The sequence below is a fragment of the Euprymna scolopes genome, chromosome 12, assembly GCF_053919585.1.
Source record: "Euprymna scolopes isolate OS-2025 chromosome 12, ASM5391958v1, whole genome shotgun sequence".
NCBI classification, from domain to species: domain Eukaryota; kingdom Metazoa; phylum Mollusca; class Cephalopoda; order Sepiida; family Sepiolidae; genus Euprymna; species Euprymna scolopes.
The window spans coordinates 83596302-83623527 of NC_136493.1; the positions used below are offsets into that span (position 1 = coordinate 83596302).

The window sequence follows — 27226 nt, forward strand, 5'->3', positions numbered from 1 at the left end:
ATTTTTAAATTGGAGTATATGGCATAATTTGAGAGACTTTAATTGATGATCATTGTCTTGTGTGACTAGTAGTTTGTGATTGTTGAAACAGGCTGAATTCACAGCTTGTTTAACCAAGTTGGTTATCTGGATTGCATTTGATGCAATGTATATGTCCATAGCCATAATTTTAACACTAACACGCCCACAACGTTGATTTGCTCATCTAGTTCAGGCATAGGTAGAGTTAGTAAAATTATTTGATATAAAATAAATCTTATAATAAAATAGAAAATCAAAAGACCGCGTTTGTTTTCATTCACTCAACTAATAGATTGATTCTTTAAATTGCAGTATAAGCAAGAACTTAGGATTATAAACTTTGACAATGCTTCTTATTAACAATCAATTATACAGGGTGTTTCAAAAGTCTTGGGAACATTACAAATGCGTATATCTCATGAACTATTCCAGGTAGAAAAATGAAACTGGTGCCATTTTAAAGCTTGCTTAATCAAGTTTTTGGTCATACTAATGATTTTTGTCTTATCTTTCCAAGTGCAGTAATGGCGTTCTCTAAACAAGACAAGGCATTTTGCGTCCTCCAATTTGCAAAGACTGAATCGTGGACATGTGTTCAGCGTGCATTTCGCAGGAAATTTAAAAAAGAAGCCCCTGAAAGGAAATCCATTGTCAGATTGCATGCTAAATTTGTGAAAGATGGGTGTTTGTGCCCAAGTAAGCGAACAGGTCGTCCTTCCATCTGAATGGCAAAGTTAACAAGTATAACACTCGCATATGGGGTACTGAGAATCCTCATGAACTTCTTGAGCACGAGCGAGATTCACTAAAAGTGAACGTGTTTTGTGCAATTTCCAAGAAAGGTGTCTATGGACCGTTCTTTGAAGAGGCAACTATCACTGGTGAATCCTATCTCAACATGCTGGAAGACTGATTAATGGCTCAATTGGAAGAAGCAGAATCTGATGACTGGAGTCTTAGAGTAAGGCAGTTTCTTAACACAAGGCTGCCTGCTAGATGAATTGGGAGATCTGGGCGAGGTGATGACGTTCTCATGCCCTGGCCTCCTAGGTCTCCAGATCTTACCCCGTGTGACTTTTTCCTTTGGGGCTTTGTCAAGCAACGAATCTATGTGCCGCCCCTTCCAAGAGATATTGACGAACTAAAGGCTCGAGTAACGGCAGTTGTGGGAACCATTGACGTTAAGATGCTGGAACGCGTTTGGCAGGAAATGGACTATCGACTAGATGTCTGCCGTGTGACGAATGGTGCTCATATTGAGCAACTTTGAAGATTCTCAACAAAACTTGAAACTTTAACCTTTCCAACGGTACCAATTTCATTTTTCAACTCCTAATAGTTTTTGAGTTATTAAAAATCGTTATGTTCCCAAGACTTTTGAAACACCCTGTATAATTTATCACAAATAACAACACATTATCTCACAAATATTTCTCCATGGAAATTAATTTAATTATTCCTGTTGGAAGTTTTGTTAATTTATTTGGTGATCAACACTGGACTAGATCAAATACACCAAATAATTTTCACATATTAATAGGTATTTGGATTCTGCAAAGTCAAAAAGCCTGGTCGAACTAGTTTTATTTGTTATTATTTGTAATCATCAGTTCTCATACATGTCATTATCAAAGATTACTCCGTGATAACAACATGTAATGTTCACTAGAGTCTAGGTGACAACAAATCTAAGGTTCCCAGTACTTTTCACCGCTTTTGATAACATTTGCAAATTAATTTGCGTTATTGCAACAGACGTTTAACATTAACTTCTTGCTTGGCAACGATCATTAGTCTTCACTAGAATTTGGGTTGAAATAAGTTTCCCCAAGGTATTACTATCTTCGCATTCATCCATGGAGGTCTTGTTAGTGCTTTCTCTCATCAGCCTTTCCATCCTCTTTTACTTTTCACTTCTATTAGTGTGGCGCCTGTCTAAGGCAACATTAAATTTATTTTAGTGAGGGGGATAGTTATTTTACAATTTGGCGGTTTCACTTTTCTTGGTTCCATGAAAGATTCAACTATGTTTATTTTTTTTTTACAAAGGAATCACTTTGATAAACTAAGATATGGATAGCGTTACTCTAAAAACTAAGATTGTTATACGATGCTAATATTCTTCCATAGGAGTTTATTCAGACAGTGTATGATCCTGCTCATTTCATTCCAAATTAAATTTCTGATCTTTTTGATACGTATACGACAGGGAAAGAACTCAACATTGACATATGAATAATGATTGCTTCTGCGTAAAGAAACAGGTCTGTAAAATGTACGGAAATTTTGATATGATGAAAAAACTGAATGGCCTTCGAACATGGAATGTAGCTATCTCTCTCTCTCTCTCTCTCTCTCTCTCTCTTTCTCTGTTTATATATATATATATATATATATATATATATATATATATATATATATATATATATGAAACTCCGCGGATTAAGGACTATCCACTTATTTAGTGTTTCCTTTTCAAATTAAATATGTTTTTAACTCTTTTTCAAAGTGTTTTTACAATATTTTATTAACTATTTGCTCTTATTATAAGCTCTATCTCCTATTTGGTTTTATCGAGCTTTTGCATCTGGTTGAGATTACTTTATAAATATTAATTCTTTAATATTTATAATTTACTTTAGTTTTACCATCTTAGATCATTTTGTTAATTTAATTGTAATTTTTATTTTATTTTATATATATATATATATATATATATATATATATATATATATATATATATATATATATATATATATGCATATGAATTCAAGTAATAATACATACGTTAGTTTTGCAAATCACTTTGATTATTACTAGATAAAATTTTACTAGCGGTCCCTGTGGAGATTCCACAGGGGACTCATTCATATGTAATATCTTGCATTCTGTAGATGTTCAGCGTAAATGGAGACGCTCTGATATTATTATAGCTCTTTTGTAAAAATTGCAAAAGTATTTATCTAAGCTAGCAGGGAGACCCGGCGTAGCCCGGTGTAAAAGTACGCTTAAATATAACATTTTAATTCTTATAGATTTCGTATATATTATTATAGAGTAGATGTTCTACCGATTTTTATATCTTATAAAGTTACGATTTCAAAAATAAAAAAGATATATCCATATGTCTTGAGTGCATCAGATGGAATCGAAACCGACCGCAAAACTTATGAATATATATATATATATATATATATATATATATATATATATATATATATATATATATATATAAATGTATATATAACTTGAGTTCTTTCAGCTTTAATCGAAACCAAAACGAAAACTTATGAAGAATTCGTGGTAAAATTATTTATTATATATATATATATATATATATATATATATATATATATATATATATATATATATATATATATATATTACTGGAGTGCCATCAGCTTTAATCGAAACCGAATCCAAAACTTGTGAAATATTCTTGGTAAAATAAATTTTTTCAAGAAATAGAAGTCCATAACAATTAAACCACAGTCACTCGGGTGTAAGAGTGACACACACGCTATACCTAAAAAATTTTAATTGTTATGCATATTTTTATTCATTTTTTAAAAAGTTTATTCACGAAATGACTTATATTTCAATGCATTAAAAACAGTGGCTTTATTCATTCAAACAGTTTAAAAATAATAATACGTTATTTAGTAATATTATTCATTTTGCGGAAAAATAATTTTTGATATCAATTGCATATGGTATTATATTAAAAATTAAACCGTATAAAAAAACATTATTTCATGATGACCATATAAAGTTCATTTGAAATACGAGTATAAAATAAGCTAATTAGATAATTATGGAGTTTCCGTAACAGAAAATAACAACAACAACAACAACAACAACAACAACAATAATAATAATAATAATAAGAAGAAGAATAATAATAGCCAAAATATTAAGGAAAGTCTTGACTATGGAAACCAATCCACATAATTTAGAAACACTGAAAAGCTACAAATAAATGAAAAGAAGGCAAATGAGAGAAAAAAAAAATCATATTCCATCAGTCTCAACTGATAGCGCAAAACTTTTTGTTAAAAGTCAAGAGGAAGCTTCTTGTTACTCGTACTCCTAGAGGAACGCAATCAGTTATATATAGTTTGTTTATTATACAAACGTTATTGATTACATATGTGCATACATATTTCAGTGGAATCCCAATTCAAAAATAATACTTCATTAGACCATCGATTCTTTTTTGGCCTGATGAAGTGTTACCTTTGAATTGGGATTTCACTGAAACATGTATGCACGTATTTAGCCAATAATGTTTGTATCATAAACAAACTATATATCAGCTCTGTCCTGTATTGAGCACTCTTTAATAATCACGCGAGTTTCGTTGGATTTAAATCTAAGAAACCAATCGATACAACCATTATATATATATATATATATATATATATATATATATATATATAGTCATCCACATACACTACTGTTTCGCTGTTTCACAGCTAATCAGTGCGGGTAGACAGGCAACTACCTCAAGCCAGGATTGAAACCCGACCTCCTTTACGACAGTCAAGGCTCCTAACCATTACGCTAATCGGCGGCTGCTGATCGAGTCGTGAATAAACGATGTTTTGACATCGTCCAAAATAACTAAGCTCGATTTGTTTACACAAAGAGCATCGCTTTATACGCTTATGGTAATTCGTGTATCACTTCTCAATATGCTCAACTCGAAAGCTACACAGAATTTTCCGCGTTTTATCCTCGTGGGGATTCGTCAGGTCAATTCGTCAACAGGCTGATGAATCCTCATGAGGATGAAACGCGAAAAATTCTGTGTAGCTTAATTACCATATATATTTTCAAAACTTGCTACCCTAGCTCTACTTACGTACGAAGTAAATACTGAAAATAGATACATAAAATTTTATGTAGATATATATTATTTTATGGTTATTCCCTAGACGTTAATCCATTAAAACCGTGATTTTTATTTAATAGTGCTCAATGACAGGTAGAGCTGTTTTATAAATAAAATTTTTATTCCTAAAAAATATGTTTTGCATAGCTTAAAAACAGCACAATAACTGTGTACAAAGTATATGTCGAATGGATGATCTTCAACAATTAAGGTATTTAGTATATAAAAAGCAATACTCGATTAAAAAAATAAATTGTACAAAGGTTTAGAATAATAATGTAGCCATACCTTTCACGTAAAGCAAGTGGTTTCATTGAACTAATTTTCATGTTTCGATTACTTATACGCAGTTAAAGTGGATGAATACCGCAAAAGATTGTTTTCATATCACAGAAAATAAGCAGGTAACAATATATGCATGGTAAACGTTTGAACTTACTCTCTATTCTTGGAGTACAGATAAGCCGGAAGTTGCCTTTTCCTGCGAGCGGAAGTACCACCCATGATGACTGCTGTCATCAAGATCAGAATTAAACTTTTCAAGGTTAAGTCCATTCCTACAAGATGAAAAAAACAAAACAAATTGTAATCAACCATACCTTCATTTTTTGTTGATTAACAAAACAAAATATCCACATAAAAAAGGAAAATAACGATATTCACAAATAATAATAATAATAATAATAATAATAATAATAACCAGAACAGATCCACTCTGTGAAAATGATGTGAATTTTTTTTTAAACTGTAGCATGGCCGATAATGAGGCAGAAAGAGCATCTTATAGGGTTGTGTTGACGCAACTCAAAACTGTTATTTTAAATTTAATCGACGTGACAGACCAATAAAATTACCGAACGGATCAATTATTTGTATTATTTGGATTATTCGACTATAAGTATTATCATTCGCACAAAGTTTCGGTCAAATAACCTCCGACCTTCTTCAGATGTCTCTTATCGAACTCGGGAATCGTTCTGTCGAACTCTGAAATCTGCATGAGATTCAGAACGGTACCCTTTATTTAATTAACGGAGGTAACATGCTCTCTTCTGATTGTCTTGATTCACAATTGTATTTTCAGTATCGATTTCACTGAGGATCTAACCTTCAACAATTGTATTTTCAGTATCGGTTTCACTGAGGATCTAACCTTCAACAATTGTATTTTCAGTATCGGTTGCACTGAGGATCTAACCCTCAACAATTGTATTTTCAGTATCGGTTGCACTGAGAATGTAACCCTCAAAAATTGTATTTTCAGTATCGGTTGCACTGAGGATCTAACCTTCAACAATTGTATTTTCAGTATCGGTTGCACTGAGGATCTAACCCTCAACAATTGTATTTTCAGTATCGGTTGCACTGAGAATCTAACCCTAAAAAATTGTATTTTCAGTATCGGTTGCACTGAGAATCTAACCTTCAACAATTGTATTTTCAGTATCGGTTGCACTGAGGATCTAACCTTCAACAATTGTATTTTCAGTATCGGTTGCACTGAGGATCTAACCTTCAACCTCCAACAAACAAAATAGACTGCTATTTTTAAACCCAGTGTAACAAACGAATGAAAATGCCATATAGAACTCAAGAATGGGAACATCCTTTTATGAAAAGATGCGATGTAACTAAACCTCTTATTTTTCCAGCCCTTAACACCCTAATATATATATATCTATATCTATATATATAAAAATGTAAATGTTGGTTTGTTCTAAACGAATAAAACCATATTTCTACGTTACCAATTTATTTGAAATTTTCAGACAACCAATTTTTAGAGTCGAGGTATGTTTTTATGTTCTTAAATTAAATTTACCTCGCGAATTATTAAAATTAAAATATTAAATAAAATAAATATTTTTTTTAACCGTTACTGCGAATCTGTTCTGTTGATAAAACTGAACTTCCGGTTCGATTAATTTCACAGCCACGAATTGACGAAAGATTTCATTTTCTGTTTAGTAAGTAAAAAAAAAAACAACAAAAAAAACATAATTCATTTGTTTATCTTCCATATTTTTTAATTTACACATTTTTTCTTTATTATATGAGGCCAAAAAATAGTTTGTCGCTTGCTTTTTGAGTTTTTTGGAATAAAAAAAAAACACGATTTAAAAAAATAGCGCGGATCACGGATCACTCTCTGCATTAGCACCGAAAAATGTTACTAAACATTTATTAATAATTTCTCACTTTTACAAACATTTGATTTTAAATTTCTTTTTAAATGACGACTTTTATCGACTTTTTTTTTTAAATATCCCCCCAATGGTGTTTATTAGCCCCCCTCCCTCCAAAAGTGATGTTTATTCCGGAAGCTGTTCTTAAGATTTGGAGGTTGGGGGGGGGGTGATTCCAAGGTGGACCTAAGCTAAAAAAAAAAAAGTTTTTTATGCGCACATAAGCAACAATTTTTTTATTAACTTTTTTTTTTACTTTTTTATTTAAAAATGAGTAAATTTTAATTGTAGCGTCTACCCCGGAACTAATTTTGACAGTGACATTGAACATTCACCGTTTCCGGAGAGCTCCAAGAAAAAGACAAAAAAAAATTCGAGGAGTCTATTCACGCCGCTTCTTACCCGAACGAATTTTCTAAAGAAAATTAATTTATCGTTTCATCCCAACTTATCGCCAAAAACATTTGACCAGTCGGGAAGGATTTCTTCTTTATTTTCGGACTAAAAATAACACGAGTGTGATACACCAGGGCAAATAAATTCACACCTATTATATAACAAGCTAAGTCTGATTATTTGTTTTTAATTAAATTTTCGGGTTTGTATTACTGTACACATAGATTCGAAAAAGTTGTCAAAAAACAAATATATAACAAATAAATGTTATCAAAGGCAAGATAAGTAACTTTTCTACCTAACTGGATATATTTTTTTGTGTTTTTATTCAATGTAACATATTTATTCAGCTTGAAAAACATACAGTGTTTACCGATATATTCGAAAATTCAAGATGGCGTCTCACACCCTCTTTAACACCGTAAGTATGGAAAAAGGTGTTATAAATAAAAAACTATACAAAATACTATTAAAACACCGCCGAATATATGTCAACCTATGTCACGGTAACATATATTGAGCGAGTTTTTAACAGTATTTTATCCGGTTATTTATTTATTACATCTTTTCCCACACTTACCGTGTTAAAGAGAGAATGAGGCGCCATCTTGAATTTTCGAATACATCGGTAAACACTGTATGTTTTTCGAGCTGAATAAATATGTTACATTGAATAAAAACACAAAAAATATATCCAGTTAGGTAGAAAAGTAACTTATCTTGCCTTTGATAACATTTAATTGTTATATATTTGTTTTTTTGACAACTTTTTCGAATCTATGTGTACAGTAATACAAATCCGTTTTTCTTTTATTAATTTGTTAAATGAAAGTACAGATAACCCGGTCGGTTTCTAATGTGATGAAAATCTAGCCCCCCCCCAAAAGGGGTACTCTGGATAATAACAAAACATTAAAATTGCCTCAGTCTCGAAAGATTTCTTCTCTACTGAACGAGGAAACAAACGGTGAAGTGTAGTTCACCTTCTGTTTCTCTCCCCCTCTCTCTTCCACTCTTAATATATCTCTCTATCCATCTCTCCCTTTCCCTCTCTCAATCTATATTCTCTCTATATCACTCTCTCCATCTCTCTTTGAGCCCCTTTTTCTAACTCCCTCTATCTCTCTCCTTTCCTCTGTCTCATCCCTCTCTGTTTCTAACTCTCCCCCTCTCTCTGTTTATCTATCAATCCCTTTATCTCTCTATCTCCTTCTCTTTCTCTATTTTCCTCTCACTTTCTCTTTTCTATCTATATATCTTCCTCTCTATCTGTCCATCTCTAATCCCTCATCCTATTTTAGTCTCCTAAATTAATTACAGTGAATAAGGCATTGTCAAAACATGGATAAATCCTATTTTAGTCACCTAATTTACTGACTGTGAGAATAGAAGTTATTTAGAAATTACTGCTACCTTGAACAGCACCAGAAGTAACTGGTAAAACCTTTCTAATTAAATTGATTTTGGCAGCCATTTGGTAACAAAATGACATAGCCTTAGCCCTTGCTGCATGAGGAATACCTACCACCTTGCTGCCAAGTAGAAGAATTATTTATTCTACTTTAAAACATTCAATTTTTCAAAAATCTCATGTTCGACATCTCCAAAACATCCAATATGGGGAAAAATATTGCAGAAATGCAAACTTATTGTTTGGGATGAATGCACAATGGTACGAAAAAAATCACTTGAGGCTCTTGGTCGATCCTTGCAAGATTTGCGTGGCAATGTCAGACCATTTGGGAATGCAGTAATATTGCTTGCAGGAGATTTCAGACAAATGTTACCTGTTATTCTTCAATCAACACCAGCAGATGAAATAAATGCTTGCCTCAAATACTCTACTTTTTTGTTCCATGTGAAGCTATTAAACTTAATTCAAAATATGCATGTACAGTTGCCGACTGTTCGATCCGCACAAAAACTTTTGCATCACTTGTGGAAAATTGAGTACGAAAAAGTGCCAGCTGATCAGAGTTAAGGGCAAAATTCTTTGACTTTTAACTTCTGTAATTTCTGTAATTTTATTTCATCAAAAGAATAGTTAGTTTAAAATGTTTTTGCAGATATTCAAATTATAAGAATTTCATTTGACTGAGTGAATGAGCTATTCTTGCAGGTCAATACAAAGATGCCCATGAACTTAACGCTATTATTCAATGTAAAATTCCAAGTGAGGTAGTCAAATACAAATCCATCGACACTGTTGTGAAAGCAGATAAAGTGGTTAATTATCAAACAGCTATATTTGCCAGGGATGCCACCGCATGTATTGCAACTGAAATTTGGTGTACTAATTATCATGTTGTGAAATATAAACCAATCCAAGCTTTGCAATGGCACATAGCTTGCAGTAAAAAAAATTAACAAACAATATCATAGAAACAACAATCTTAACAGGACCTTTGACAGATGAATATATCTTCATTCCATGCATTCCTATGATTCCACCGGATACATCATTACACTTTAGGAAATTGAACTTTCCAATTTTATTGTCATTTGCATTAACCATCAACAAAGCACAGGGAACAATCTTTACAATTGTGGGCCTTACAGTTACACACTGACTGTTTTTTCACATGGACAATATATATTACGTATTCAAGAGTCACCACACCGGAAAATCTCTATATCAGCTAAGAAAATGGAACAACAAAAACGGTGTACCCATGCAAAATGGAAAATTAAACCTATAAGAAACATGCTTTTTCTCATGTTGGAACTTTTTCCATTGCGCAATTTGAGCCACAGCAACGCGTGGCAGGGTACAGCTAGTATATATATATATATATATATATATATATATATATATATATATATATATATATACAAATACACACGTATTTATTGCTTAATTGCAGTATTTGAACCTTCAAAATAATAACGTGATAATATGATTCGAGAATATTCTCAAACATTATTTGTCTTTCAAAAATCCAGACTATAGTAACCCAACAAACATTAATTAAAAAACTTTTGCATTGTTACGGAGAGTTGAGATAGTCTTTATTAGTTTCTACATCTTCTGAACATCAGATCAGTCTAATAGCATTGAACGTTTATAATGTTGATTTGACCTGATTTTTTGTAACATAATTAATGGATAAATATATACTCTCATTATAAAATAATTGTGAGCTTTGTTGGATTGCTTATCCACTAAACTAAACCAAAGATCACACACACACACACACACACACACACACACACACACACACACACACACACACACACACACACACACACACATATATAATAAAGAACGACAATTTAAAGTTAAATAAAACTTTATTAAATCATTTAATTAATGAAAAAATATCTCTTTAGTCAATGGTATTTTGAGAAGGGAAGAAAATAGCCAGGCATATATACCAAAAAAAAAAAAAAGCTAGCATAATGACATTGGCATAGAAATGAAATAAAGATACATGTTTATAGAAGCATAGAAGAAGGTAAAAATAGAGAAAGAAAAAAGAAAATCGATGAAAAAATATATAAAATAACAGGAAAACTAATACATAGGGAGAGATATGTAAAAATATGGGAGGATAAACTGATCTTAATAATATACTAGTAATATACTAATGAAATTAGATGAGAGTAGAAATAAAGATACCATAAAACCATACAGTAAAACCTAAAAGATATAGAAAATGTATATTCACGTCTCTCTCTCTCTCGCTCTCTCTCTCTCTCTCTATATATATATATATACATAAATATATATATATATATATATATATATATATGTATATATATGTATATATATATATATATATACTAGCAAACGTACCCGTCGTTGACTGGGTTCAAAAACAGCCTTACAGAAAATGGACTCTGATTTATGAATGTATGATAGGTTATGAAAAGGAAGGGTTGTAAAGAGATAGCTTCGATTTTGGGGGTATCAAAACCAAAGCAAAATATGATGAAAGTAAAAATAAAATAGATAAACCCCATCATTTATTATACCATACCTGTTCACACTGAAACACTTATCACAATATTCTGTGGATCTATATTAAAAAACATTGTTAAACTTTTTGACATATTTCCATTCTATGGAGGTCAGGCGCGAACGAACACCCCATAATTTTATTATACCAAATATACTTACGCAGATAGATATGAAAAGTCTTTATTAAAGTTTGTGCCTATTTCCATTCTATGGAGGCCAGGCGCGAACGCAGACCCCACAATTTTATTATACTATCCCTATTTAAGTTAAAACATACTTATCAAAGTATTCTTGTGCATATATATCAAAAACACTTGTAAACGCTTTTTTTTTAATTTATAATCTTTTTTATTTCCACACTTTGTGGACCAGGCGCGAACGCAGACCCAACAATTTTAATGAACCACCATTCTGCCAGATCAAACATACCCATTCCTGTGTCTTGATACATCTTCTATCATTATATGTAATCAGTTTTAAAAAATATTCAACCATATAGGAGCCTATTCGTGACCCCTCCCCCACACACATTCAGCTTTATATATATATATATGGCGATTAAGCTACACAGAATATTCCGCGTTTCATGAGGAATCCTAGCGTGGATGAAACGCGGAATATTCTGTGTAGCTTAATCGCCATATATATTTTATAACTTACTACCTAGCTCTACCTACGTATTGAGCACTGTTGAAGTAAATACTTAAAGTTTACGCATAAATTTATACTTTCGTATATTAATTTATGTGATTAAATGAAGTAGTTATAGGTGTGCATATATATATATATATATATATATATATATATATATATATATATATATATATATAGTGATGCTTTCTTAGAAACACGTTTGTAAATGAGTTCGATAGAAAAAACAAGAAGCAAACTGAATGTCACGGCGAAAGTCAGCATCAATAAAAAAAAATAGAAAGCAAGAAACAGAGTAAAAGACAGGAACAAGAGAAAACGACCAGAATATGACATTAAGGGTACGCGGTCATTGTGCTTTTAGCATCTGTAACCAACGCTTAAAAGAGCTAGGGAAGCGTACAGGATAAAAGGTTATTAGTGTTTTTAGTGTTTAGTGCTTTTTCTTCAACGAAAAACAATGTATAGTTTTCATTATTACTATTACTATTACTGATTTTAGTGCTTTCCTCAACGAAAAAAGAATTATTTTTATTAAAACAAATCTTATAGGGGTCGAGGTGGCGTTATAAATTGAGAAAACTTACCGTTATTGTATCATTATATTCGTGCGATTTAGTCCGTGAGTGTAAATAAGTGGTAGGAGTGAAAAAGCAGTGCTTTTCGTGTTCTAGAGAAAGACTGCAGCTGAAACAGTTCTGGCTACATGCGATTTCGTGACGACTTGTGACGTAACCGGAACTTTACAGATGTGGTGGAAGACATGCACGTAGTTTGGCTTTTGTCATGGGGGCGACATTTTGCGATGCCAGCTTGACTTGCCAAATATAGTATTTAACTCTCGATAGTGATTACTAACAATTATGTTCTCATATTTTTGTTTTAATCTTTTCTAATTCCTTTATGTTTTCAGGTTTTGAGCAGAAACTGGCTAATGTATCTATTGTATTTGCTTACATCTCCAGTAATTTCAGATTCGTCTATATACATCTTCCGAGTAGCGACCTGTTCAATGTGTCAATAAGACATCCACCAGCAAAATTAATTTCAATAATAGCAAAAACATACTATTAAAAATACCTATTACACTAACACTAGTACCACATTAATAACGTAGTTTCCACGAAAACTTCAAATAAATATCTAAGCATCATTTTCTTTAATCGATAAGTACAATTTTATTATATGAACACTAATTTTGGCACCAGTGGTTTAAAACTATTAACGCTTTTCTTGGAATAGTGTGAAAACGTTCTCTCGGCGTCTAACTTTATGTGCATGTTTCACAGCCACATGTTGACATTTTATTTTCTCCCGACATTTTTGCTCATTTGCTTCTTCACCTGCTCATTTGCTTCTTCACGATGATTCGACGAAGAACTATAATCGTCCGTGATACATATGGAAATTACATAGATTTCTTTTTAATTTTATAATGTAAAAAGATCATAAGAAAAAAATCAAAATGTCAAAATGTATACTTAAGCAGCGAATTTCCGTCTGTCATGCTTAAGTTTTAAATAATATTTTCGTTGTAAAACGCGTGAATTAGATTGAAGTATCTGACGAACGGATCAGTTATTTGTATTATTTGTATTATTCGAACTATAAGTATTATTATTCGCACAATGTCAGATTGCAGATTTCGTATATATTATTATAGAGTTAATGTTCTATCGATTTTTATATATTATAAAGTTGCAATTTCAAAAATAAAAAAATATATCCATATGACTTGGGTGCATTAGCTTGAATGGAAACCGAACCCAAATTTATGCAAAAAATATATATGTATCTACAATTATATAAATGTAACTTTGTCTGTGTGTGTGTGTGTGTGTGTATGTGTGTGTGTAGGTTCGTTCCTCATAAGTTTCGAAACAGCTTCGGTTATCTATTGCAAATTTGATAAAAAGGTAATTTATGTCTGGTAGTGTTCTTAGATAAGCTTTTTTTTTTACAAAAATTCATCCGATAAGTATGGAAAATAGAAAAAATCCGATCGTAAAAATAGTTTTTTTTCTTAAAGAAAAAAAAAAAGAATAATTTTTACAGGGGAATTTTTATACGTCACACCGGAAAAGGAGATAATAGACTCTTAGCAATTGTTTCTCATCAGGATTGTTGACATCTGAAGATATAGCTCAGTTGTCGAATGATCCCGTGTTCAAACCCTGGATGTACCTCACCATTTTATTTTTTTTCTTATTAATGAGTTGAAGAAGATCAAATCGCCGCAAATCATTTCTTCGTTCGCATATTTTAAAACTAAGCATTAATCAGAAGTGACTTTTCTAGAGCAATCATCATCAAGCCCAAATATCAGCTTACGATATATTGAAACAAACACAGACGAAATCGATGAACGATATTATCATTATCATTTTTACATTTTTTTAGCAAATTAGTCCAGCGGCAAAATTATTCTACGTAATATATACTCTCTATCTATCTATCTATCTATCTATCTACCTACAATTATATGAATGCAACTTCATCCGTGTGTTCGTTCGCACCGAAACGGCTGAACAGATTTTCTTTAAAATTTACAGAACTTTAGTATGTAAGTCTTTTTTTTCTGCATTACGTGGTCTGTAGGTTCCAACTTCGCACGTAAATTTCTTAATTTTCTTCATTGACTACAAAGAATTTTATAAGATTTGAAAATTTACATGTTTTTTTTATGACGTGATCTGTAGGTGCAAAGCCCTCACGTAAATTTCTTAATGTTTTTTTGTTTTTTTGTTAACTGGAAAGAAGTTTATTAATAACACTGGTGCGTATGTGCGTGTACATTTTTAAAATATCTATTATTTTTGAAATATAAAACTGGAATATTACGGTATTTTAATTAAATTTTATAACTGATTATAGAAAAAACAACATCGTAAACTAAACAAACATGATTTCTTCGTCGAAATAAAAAAATACATTTGAACTTCATTCAAGTCACTTAAAATAATAAAACTTCAAATAAAACTGTTTTTTTTTTTTTTTTTTTTTTTTAAACTAAGCTTGCTTTAAACTAAGTGTTTGGTATAAAATGATAATTCTCTTTAATCAAAAATTCACAAACGTAATACCTCAACAATTAATGTACAAACACAACTAAACATGTTTTTATATTTAAAAAAATTCTAAAATCAAACAACTCTCTCTCCGCTGGTTGCCTAGTGTTGGTTTGATCCCCACCCCCACTACTATCAATGTTTTTTAACATCTCTCTTCACCCGGGCTGAACTGTTATTTTGATCCCCCCCCACGTCTCCACAACCGGGCAACGTCGGGTACCCACGCTACTATATATATATATATATATATATATATATATATATATATATATATATATATATATATATATACAGTGATGATCATATTTATTGACACGGTAAAATAAAAGTTAAATTTTGTCTAATAAATTCTAAAAAAGGGATTAAATTAAAGAAAATAACAAAGTATATTATGTATTTTTAACTGGCCTTTCCGATGCAGCAATCGGATTTTAGAAAAAATAAATAACAAAGGAACAACAAACATAATTGCAAAAAACCCTTGTTCAAATTATTGGCACGATTTATTTAATAATCAATTGCATAGCCTTTGGCCTTGATTACCTTCCTCAGTCGCTTTTCATAGTTTACAACCAAGTTGTTGCACTCTTCAGTAGTAATTTTAGCCCACTCTTCCTGACAATAATCCTCCAATTGAATAAGATTCTTAGGCTTCCTTTGCATTACCCTCAATTTTAATGTTCTCCATAAATTTTCAATTGGATTAAGGTCTGGGCTTTGTGATGGCCACTCCAAAACATTAATATGATTGTCCTCAAGCCATTTCTTAGTCAGTTTAGCCGAATGCTTTGGGTCATTATCTTGCATGAACCACCAACGACGACCAAGTGAGAGCTCTTTAGCAGAGTCTTTCAGGTTTTCATCCAATATTTTAACATAATCTTCCTTTTTTATGCTACCTGTGACCTTAACAAATCGCCCTGGTCCAGAGGCAGCAAAGGATCCCCAAAACATCAAACTGCCTCCACCGTGCTTCACTGTGGGTATGGTGTTCTTAGGCAGGAAAGCTTCGCCAGATTTTCTGTAAATATAAGGCACTTTATTATGGCCAAATAACTCTATTTTCGTTTCGTCAGTCCATAGAACACGTTTCCAGAATGCAACATCTTTATCAATATGACGTTTTGCAAAGGCTAGCCTTGCTTTCAGGTGCATAGGCTTCAATAAGGGAGTCTTTCTCGGACGACATGCTTTTAAACCAGCTCTCTTCAAAACTCTACCAACTGTATGTCGAGATACATTCACTCCAGAGGTGCTCTGTTCATCAACAATCTCCCCAACAGAGATCCTTGGGTTTTGTTTTACTTGTCGAACAATTTTCCGTTCATCTCTTGGGGAAAGAATCCTTTTTCTCCCTCTACCCTCTAAACTCATAACGTGGCCTTGCGATTTGAACTTGTTTATTATGGCTCTAACAGTGGATTTGGGAAGGTTTAGCTTCTTTGAAATCTTATCATAGCCCTCCCCATTGGTATGGCATGCTACAACAAGCTTCCTGACGTCTTCGCTGTGTTCCTTAGTTTTAACCATGGCGATTGAAAATTATAATTTAGTCACTTATAATAGTTTAAATAAATCGCTATGTAAAAATTATCTGAAAAAAATTATTCACTGAATTAGCGTTAAACAAGCATAATATGGCTATAAAAAAGTTCAGAAAGCACGTAAACCGGAAATTGATTGATATTATACTGATACTAAAAGAAAAACAAAGCCGTGCCAATAATTTTGAACAAGGGTTTTTTTGCAATTATGTTTGTTGTTCCTTTGTTATTTATTTTTTCTAAAATCCGATTGCTGCATCGGAACGGCCAGTTAAAAATACATAATATACTTTGTTATTTTCTTTAATTTAATCCCTCTTTTAGAATTTATTAGACAAAATTTAACTTTTATTTTACCGTGCCAATAAATATGATCATCACTGTATATATATATATATATATATATATATATATATATATATATATATATATATATATATATATATATATATATGTAACTTGAGTTACTTCAGATATAATCGAAACCGAAACAAAAACTTATGAATAATTCTTGGGATTTTTTTATAAAAAGATTAGCTGGCTTGAGTGCCATCAGCTATAATCGAAACTGAAAGCGAAACCAAACAATTATTTATTACAAGAAATGGAAGTCCATAACAATTAAACGACAGTCACTCGGATGTAAGCGTGACACACAAAATAAATAACACACACGGTATTTATTAAGATATAGATATACATATAGCATAAAGAGCTTATAGCTCTAAAAAAAAAACAATAAAAAAACGCTAAGGTAGCGGAAAAAATAAAAATAAAAGCGTTTCCAAGTTTTTAATATCGCTAAAAAACGTCAACAACAAATCTTATATATATATATATATATATATATATATATATATATATATATATATATATATATATATATGTATATATATACATATGTATATATGTACATATGTATATATGTATATATATATATAAATATAAATAAATAAATATATATATATATATACATATGTATATATATATACATATGTATATATATATAAATATAAATAAATAAATAAATATAAATAAATATATATATATATATATATATATATATATATATATATATATATATATATATATATACTACGTCTACTTTTATTTGGCGCCACATATTTACAGAAATAGCTGCATAAAGTTTTCTTTAACTAAAACCTTGTTTCATCTACGGCGTTTTATTATTTATGACAAAAGTTTCAAATCAAATTGTTTCTTCAGCTGTTTGCATTTTTAATTGTTAGAATTGTTTTACACTTCTTTTGAAACGAATAAAATCCTTTTCATCGTTGAAGACGAAAAAGATAAAATAAAAACGAATTCGTTTTGAAGATTTTTATTGGGCGGAAACAATAAAGCATTGTTTTATCTTTTGTTTTTGTTTTTTTAGTTTTTTGCAACTTCAAAAGTAGAAACTGCGTGTTTTAATTGTCTTGAATTGCTTTTAATTGTTTTGAATTGCATAAAGGTTTCATTCTGAAGGATTTCAAAGAAAAAATGGAACATTTTACGACGATGTTTTCGTGTCTAAATATTTGCCAGCTTGAAGAAAAACAAACTCTTAACACAGGAGAGTCTGTAGAAATATATAAGAATTAGTAAGTTTTCTCTATCCTTTCCCTGTTTATTTCGGTGTAATACTGGTCCTGTGTAGTTCTAGGAGGTCAACCACCCATGCTTTGCCATCTTTCTTTGAGAAGGGGTTAGTCTATTGCTAATCGTTTTAGAATGCCGGAGCTGCTCAGGCATCTTTTGTAAGGTTAGAGTACCCCTCCATCTCCTCGGGGGTGGTGACTTTTGAAATCCTACTTTACGACTCTTATATCACATTTCTCACTGTGGAAGAGAAATAAATACCTTCTGTGACCTATGCGTTACATTTATTATGTTAATGGTCCGCCGATGCACATATGTCTCCTTGACTACTACTATGGGTGACACGCAAACATTTCTATTGTTACATAAGAGTTCATTAGTAAACCTAGTGTACAAAAGTAATGCGGTTTGGGTTTTAGTTTGTGATGCAATATGCCGAGATGTTAGATGTGCATTAAAATGCCGAGGAAGTTTCTAAGTGATTATAGCAAAAATGTTAAATGATTATTTTTACAAATCAACGAGGAAAAATAAATTGAGTGATGCTTTTTTTTTATTAGGGGATTACCACTTATGAAGGCCCGGAAGCCACTCGATGATAAAATCTGAAGAATTCATTAGTTTAATTATAATCGCCTCCAAGCGATGACATTGCCCCCAGTTTGGGGTATTTTTCTTTTTATACATTGTACGTGCTTGTCCGTGACGAGAAACACTGGCCGGTTCTTTATTCGATGACCTGCATCCTTCCGTGATCTTAAAACATTACGCGGGGCGAGAAAATTCGTATCTTATGAATTGACGATCAAAACCACTGCTAAAAACGAACGAAAACTGACGGCGTGAGTTTAAAAAAAAAGCGACACAGATAAACAGACAAATACATGTCTAATATTAGCACATGTCGACTTAATATAGGCTATGAAATGATGTATATTATCTTCTACATGCATGTATGCGGGACTTAGTCGAAATACATTCAGTACTTTACGAGTGTGTGGCGAACAAATAGACAAACATATAACTCATTTCATTTATATCATCTTCATTAATTATTCTAAATGTAAAAATAACTACTCATTGTCTTCCTTGCATACCACGTGTTATCCTCCTACCTTCACTTCAAATCTAGCACCGACAATGGAGTAATTTTGATCCCGATAAAATGTATATCATTTGGACAGTTTTCAAGACATTGTTTTCTTAGAACTATTACTGTTGGCAACTGAATAGATTCTTTAAATTCAATAGCGGTCGGTTCCCTACTTCAAGTAATGTTATCAATAGACTAGACTCTGGCCAAAATACCGGCCGTCCCATTTCTTCTCTCGTTTCGCTGCGAGGAATGCGGTAAGCGTTTATTAAAAGGTTTACCACACCCCAAACTAAGATAACATTCGATGAAGGAAGAGCTTGATAATTTATGGCATATTTAAGACATATTATGCAGATGGTCTGTGAGTTTGACCCTGAAAAAGATAGTTCCTTTTATACGAAATGCAACTGTGTCTGGTAGAATAGAGAAACATTTAACAGGGAAGAACAAATGTGACATCTTTTCATAATTAAGCCTCGGATCATATTAAGTTATCCAAATATGTTTTGACGTAAGCGTACAGGGTTAGCACTCTTGATGGACAAATTTTGACTTCAGGGCTAAAGTTATCGCAACATATAAGAGAATATACGTGTTTGGTCGATTTGCGCGCATAAAATGCGTGAAAGACTAAAATAAAATCAGCGGCTGTCTAGAAACTAAAGGGAAGGATATTCGACTGAACTTGCTTCTTCTTCTTTGGAAGATATTCACGGTAAAACTTGTCTTCTTACCACAACTAAAAATAACTTTTCTCTCTTCCTTCGTGTTCATAGTGTCGGGCGAGATTTCCGTAAATAGAGTTTCTTTCAAAGAACTTCCCATTCGTGGAACTGCTTCCCTGCAGACTACAACATGGTTGTCTCAAATCCAATGTCAACAAATACTTATCATAATCAGTCCTCATAAGTAACTAATTTTCAATCATGTTCAATCTTCTCATTATATTCTTCATTATCAAACTGACAATGCATCCATTTCATTAACTCTTATCCTTGAGTAGCTGTTAGCCTTAACAAGCGATAACCCATGAGTAAAATAACATATATAATTTAAATTTAATCATCCTAACTTCCATTATTTTACGCCTGTTAAACGTTCCAGTTGCCAATCTCGAAACTGCAGCCTTCAACCTCAAACCACGAAGGAGCGATAAAAGGGTTGACAGTCTTGACCCTCATCGGGAGGCCATGCAACACATACGTCAACGAATATTAGTTGAACGTAGAACTAGGGTGAAGGAATAAAAAAAAAAGAAAAATGAGGAAAATTGATTTTTTGTTGATGGAAATCCCTTCATCACAACTGGAACTTCGTTACGTAGTATACTCTTTTCAGATGACACTGTTCAATGCAACAACGTGTTTGCCATTAGATCTTTTTCACGAAATAGACTCTTCTTCAGCAACACCGTTTGATCTCTATCGCGCAACGATATATACATTTCGAGTACTAAAACATTCCTAAGGACTATAATTCCACTCTTTTATGGATGGAAAAACACGCACCACTATTCGCTCATGTATGAATTATCATTGCCACATGTAGGCTGGTGCATCTACCACTAATCTCTCCTTCTCAAACATGATTCAGAAAAGAGTCTCAAATCTAGTAGGGCCCGCACTATCAACTAAACTCCAACCATTGTCTCATCGCCGAAATGTTGCATCTCTGTGCCTGTTTTAAAATTATTTTAATGGAATGTGCTCTGATAAACCTATAGCCCTTGTACTCCCCGCGACATACATACCTCCTCTTATCAAGCATCAAAACTCTCACCCCTTCACTGTTGAGATACTTATATGTCAGAAACCCTTCTATTTTGATGGTTTATTTCTTTGAACCGTTAGTCTTTAGAATTCTTCCTCCCTTTCCTGCTTTCCTAACTGTATTAATCTGCAGAGTGTAATGCGAATAGACATCTTGCTGTTTAACCCCCTACATGGTTTCTGTAGACATGATCCCAACTAGTAGACACTTATGATAAAATGGCAATATGCTTTGTTTGGGGTAAAAAAGAGTATATAAAAATACGTGGTCGATACGCATAAATATTTTTAATCTGGTCTGCACTGGTTAGTTCTCACACCCAGATTACGCACTCCTGGCAGAAATGAATTCTTTTGTGACTGGGACAAGGCAAGTCAAGACTATTTCTATCACTTGATTCAGGTTCTTTCTCAATATGGTCGCTATATGGAGTAATTAGAAATTGTATCTATCTAAGTAGTTTCTTTCTGGGTGCATTTTATTTCGATGTAATAAGGGGGAAAAACTATACATTTATATAAGTAGGAACTAGAATTTAAAGGGACGTGGGATTAAATAGGATTGGCTGGAATCTGGGTTATTATAAATATGTAATTATTTGACTAGACAAACAGGGATCGGAAGAAATGAAGAAAAGTACAAAAGCATTGGAGTGTAAGGGCTGGTCGCTTTTCATCCATGCTTGTATCGCGGCGGCGACGTGAGTACGGATAAACATCTCCCAAATCTTAACAATAAAAAAATAAAAAGGTGTCAGAAATCAGCACAATGTGTGAACGAATTTTAACATTTCACATAAAAGTTTTATTTAAGAGAAAATCATTTCGTGTGTGTGTGTGTGTGTGTGTGTGTGTGTGTGTGTGTGTGTGTGTGAAGGCACGAGAGATGAATAAGTAACTCGATGAGTTTAAAGCTTGTTTTTGGCTCTAGAAATAGTAGTTTAAAAATGTTAGATATCCAGAATTATGTGTAATAGACTTGATAAGTCACGAGTTTAGAATAACATTAAATAAAGTCAAGTAAATGTTTGAGCAATTACTGCCCCGAAAATGGAAAGGCAGATCCTTCTTTACTAAAGAAATCATGTTTTTTTTTTTTACGAATTAAAAAAAAAAAAAAATAGAATCAAGATTTTTTCAAATAATCAGGTCGAGTAGGAGGGTAATTTCACTCCATGCGTGCGTGTTCGAGTTGACGAGGGAGTTATCAGGTATTTATATTCGGCTAAGTTTGAATATTAAAATCGAGCGGCAAAGACATCTTTTCTCCCCAGGCGGACCGCGCGTATTTACAGCATGACAGCTGAAGCAACAAAGAGAAAGTTACTTTCGCGCAGTTCATTTTATACTGTCGACGTCAGAACTTTCCGGAAAACCGGTGTAAGAAGGGTCAGAATTATCTCTATAACAAATGTGTTCTGGGCGGAAGCACTACAGGAGAAAATCATGCATATATTTATGAATTATTTAACAAATATCATTTATATCTGTAGACATTCGTTTATGGTCTTCATTAAGACTCGTCAATGTAGCTATATACAAATAAGTAAATATATTTTTAAAATATCTGAATAGTTTGACAAAATATATAAAATATTAGCTTAAATAAACATAGTTATTTGATAAGATATGCGATAAAAAATTTTAAAAAAATATTTGATAAAAAAGTTTACGAGTTTTTATATATTGTATCCGTTTTGAAGTAGCAGACGTATTGTATCCATTTTACAGTTCCATACTTCAACTAACAGACGCAAACGCCGCCTATCGGCGTATATAAAATTTAGGCTCCCGTTTTATGTACGATTATCGAGCTCATTTCTTCCCAATGGAATTAGTAGAGAAGCATACATACTTAACCCGGCTTGCCGATTCTGCCTGTAGTTTGTATCGATATCCATTAATTGTATCCCACAAGAAATACTGTTGACAGATAAGAATTGAAGCAAAAGATCATTTCAATTCAGTTTCATTTTCATTTGATTTACATTAAGATTATTGCTTTTCAATAAAACTCAATAAGGAAATTTCGAAGTTTAGCAGTCCGATGGAAAAAATAATTAGAGTTGAAGGCTTTCCAGCATCTGGAAACCTCAGCAGTGAAAGGTCGAGATTTGTTGCTTGGCGGGTTAGTCAAGAGTATGTTTGTCGTGGAGGCATAAATTGTATGGATTCATCAGGGCATATGTCATTAAAGAACTTATGAAACAGGCACAGGCACACAACATTTCAGCTATAGGATAGAGATTAGAGCTTGCCTGACAGTACAAGGTCTATTAGATTTGAGATTCTATTTTGGACCCTGTCTAAGCATGAGACACTAGTGGTAGATGCACCAGCCCAAATGTGGCAGCAATACTCCATGCATGGCCGGATCGTTGTTTTGTAAAGATATACGATACTCTCTAGTGTGAGCAATTTTCTAGCACGTTAAAGAGAATCCACATTCTTTTTAACAGCCTTTAAAAATGTCCTCAATATATTTGTTCCAATTCACATTGCCTGTGAATGTTCGGCAGAGGTATTTTGAAAGAAAAAAATATTCGTTAACAAAAAACATTAATGAAAACGGAATTTTTTCTAATATATACACATTTTTTAAAGCATTCTATAAATTAAGCCCAAATTTGTTACATGCGTGATATTTTTATATTCTTTGATAAAAATTCTCGTGTAATCCGTGACTAAAATATCCGATGTGATACGAAAGAACTGGGGTCATTTTGTAATCAAAAGGTCAAAAATTAATCAAAAGCAAGTGTTTCTCAGTGAAACACGAAACTATGTCAAAATTCCTTTTTGGGAAATCACTAACCCATAAAGCTATAGACCTCACTCGTTAATATAAATATTTCAAAAATTGTTTTTATAATAATTTCGTGTACATATATTTGTAATTGACGTGAAGCGGTGCAGTGTTTACTGTGGATGTGCCGAGTTCGGGTCTTACACCAATACATTGTGAAAAGTATGAATACAATATAAATATTCCTTCCGGTTATTATTCATAGACTTATTCGGTAGACTAAACTATCGAATCTGAAATTAGTCAGCAAGGAAGAAAACTTTATTATTCTAGTATTGTTTCCAGTTGCCTTAAATTTCTTGGTTGTGGATTGCACAGCATTTATTACACTGAGACTCCCCAGCATTATAGGGCGTATCCATTGTTTCTGGAGACTAACAAAAACATATAGTTCCATTAATGTACTGATTTAGTTAACTAGAGCAAGCGGTGTTATTTAACACCGTGTTCGTTTTAAATAATACTCTGTATTTTTATTACAAACAAAACGGCAGAACATTCTGCGAAGGAGTGGCTGATGAAAACGGTTGTTACCAACCTTGTCTGGAATTTGGTTCCTGTTCAGAAGGGCATTTTGCAGACGCAATGGGAAAGCGGTAGGCAATTAGAAATGTTCAAAAGTCTATCACAACTTTTCCGATTTGGGTGTGATGTAAGTAATAATAGACGTATAGCATTTATTTATAATCTAATATATAAAACTCACTATGTCTGTCTGTATGTGTCTGTCTGTTCCTCTATCTCCATTTTTTTAAAAAACTACATCTTCTCGAAGACGCAAGATCGCAAAGCGGCGCGAAGCGAGTCAAATTATTGCATTATTTTGTTAACCGTTCTTTTGTGGTTCTTTAGCCAGTAAAAATAGTTAAGTGGTCAAAATTGAAAAAAAAGAAAGAAATTAGAACTTGGCAGGTGTAAATCGACTTAAAGTGTTCTTGTACGCATATGCAAATATAAATACATTTATACGTTGAAGTTGGTTTTTAGCTATTTGATTCATCTGACGATAACTCTAATAATAACGCCTAAGGCTGGAATGCTATATGTTTTGGTTTTGATTCTAGCTGATGGCACCCAGGTCATTTTATTTACTTTTCAAATCGTTACTATATATTGGGTACAATGTAATAACCAATAGAGAATTGTTTCTATAATAATAAATACGAAATTTGAATAAATTAAAATATCATATTTAAGCGTATTTTACGACCAGACAACGCCGGGCACCCTGCTAGTCTAATTTATAAAACTCACTATGTCTGTCTCTATTCTTTTCAAGTTTTATTTTCTTCAAGACACAAGGTCACAGAGCAGTACGAGGTGAGTCAAATGATTGCATTTTTGTGGACCGTTCTTTTATGGTTTTTCTAGCCAGTAAAAATAGAACTTGATAGGCGTAAGTTGATTAAATTGTGTTATTTGTACGCATGCGCAAGTATATGCATTTATACGTTAAAATCTGTTCGTTTTTAACTATTTCTTATCCACCTGACGATAACTCAAACGGTAACGACTAAGGTTGGCGCGCTAAGTGTCTTGATTTCCATTCTATCTGATGATACCCAAGTCATTTTTTTACTTTTGAAATCACTACTATATATTGAGTTTAATATAACATAATATATTATAATAATAATAATAATAATAATAATAATAATAATAATAATAATAGAAAGAGAATTTACTATAAAAATAAATAATAAATCTGTATAAATTAAAATATCATATTAAGGCGTATTTTATAATCGGATAAGGCCGAATGGCCAGCTAGTAAAATCAAAACGGTTATGTTGTTCTTTTCATCTTTTTCTCATTATTTTCTGCTTCTTCTTTCAAATGCGTCAGTGCATCTCTAAAAGAGGTTCAGTCAGTCCGAATCCTCTCTACCATAGTTTAATTTGAAATCGCCACAAACGTACAAGTTGAATAAATGTATGTTAAGAATATTTATTTTTGTTGATTCTTCTCATTCGTCTGTTTTCTGTTTTGGCATAATTCTTGTCAGTGACGTGTTTTTTGTCATCATCTGGACTGCAGCATCTGTTCACATCTGTTCCACAAAAATGGAAACATGCCGAGTTCTTCTGACTCGAATGTCTAAGAATGTAAAGATCAAATGATAAGGAAGTATCGGTTACTATTTACAAATTTTGCATTTACTGAATTTCCAATTTCTATAAGATAAGTGTTTTGAAAATTGCTGCATTTTCAAGTAGAAAATTGATGATGAGCTACATTTTTGGTCATCAATATGAGTGAAACCAGCGCTAAGAAATGGATCCCAATGTTTTTTTAAAAGCACACACACACACACACACACACACACACACACACACACACACACACACACACACACACACACACACACACACATATATAATAAAAGATCGGAATTATTTCATACTGTGATTTAATGTTAATTTCGGAGCAAAAAAATCTTACACATTTTCTAATAAAAATTAAGGGTACACTTGAACAAATAAAAGTTGCCGCCTGAATTTTAAAAATTCTGTCAAAGGGATTTCGGTTCCACAGACCCTCCAGTTTTGGGACAGGGTTCAAATCTTCCGACCACTGGTGACTGCGTAAGCATGAAACAATACTGTCGGTAGATATAGGTTGATTGTCACATTGTTAATATTTAACAAATATTATAGTTCATATATATATATATATTGGCAGCAAGTCATTATTCAAGCACTTCTGATTGAAAACGACTGAGTTCTTTTTTTCGATTTTGTTGGATAACTTCTCAATTCGCCAAGCGGTCTGTTTTATTTCGGCTAGCATGTTATATATTATGGCGCCCAGTAGTTGTTGTTCAGCCATATACTTCTCAAGCGTTTTCAAGCAGTGCATTCGATCGTCGTCAGGAGCGATTGTTGTTGCTGTCATTTTTTTTATTGAGGCTTGGTGTATTTATAGTTCTATTTTTAAATTTTATTTTTGCTTTATTGGTTATAAAGGTGGGTGCTGGATGGGCAGGGGCGAATTATTTTTATTTTTAATTTTGATTTTCCTTTTTTTTATATTTTATTTATTTAGTTTATTTATTATTAGTTACTGAATACAGTTAGTATATATATATATATATATATATATATATATATATATGAGATCCGGTTAATAAGGGGCTGTAGTTTTTTTTAATTTTATAGCTTCTAATAGTTTTAGTCGTCGTATGCAATTGTTAAGGTACCGAATTTTAGTATTGTTAGTTAAGATATTT

At 32.3% G+C, this 27226-nt stretch overlaps 1 protein-coding gene across 2 annotated transcripts in view; it reads right to left on the bottom strand.

Annotated features, from left to right (window-relative positions):
* Positions 1–27226, bottom strand: part of LOC145291386 (transforming growth factor-beta-induced protein ig-h3-like) — a 426450-nt gene that overhangs the window by 184681 nt on the left and 214543 nt on the right. Inside the window, exons 1-2 of one of the 2 annotated variants that reach the window (XM_080137180.1) lie at positions 12697–12880; positions 5355–5472 (exon numbers count right to left, since the gene is read on the bottom strand). In XM_080137180.1, the coding sequence (XP_079993306.1) occupies positions 5355–5470 (116 nt within the window). In that variant the 5' untranslated portion in view covers positions 5471–5472; positions 12697–12880. Of the gene's footprint in view, positions 1–5354; positions 5473–12696; positions 12881–27226 lie in introns of those variants that run through there. The other variant, XM_080137179.1, reaches the window with a different exon arrangement.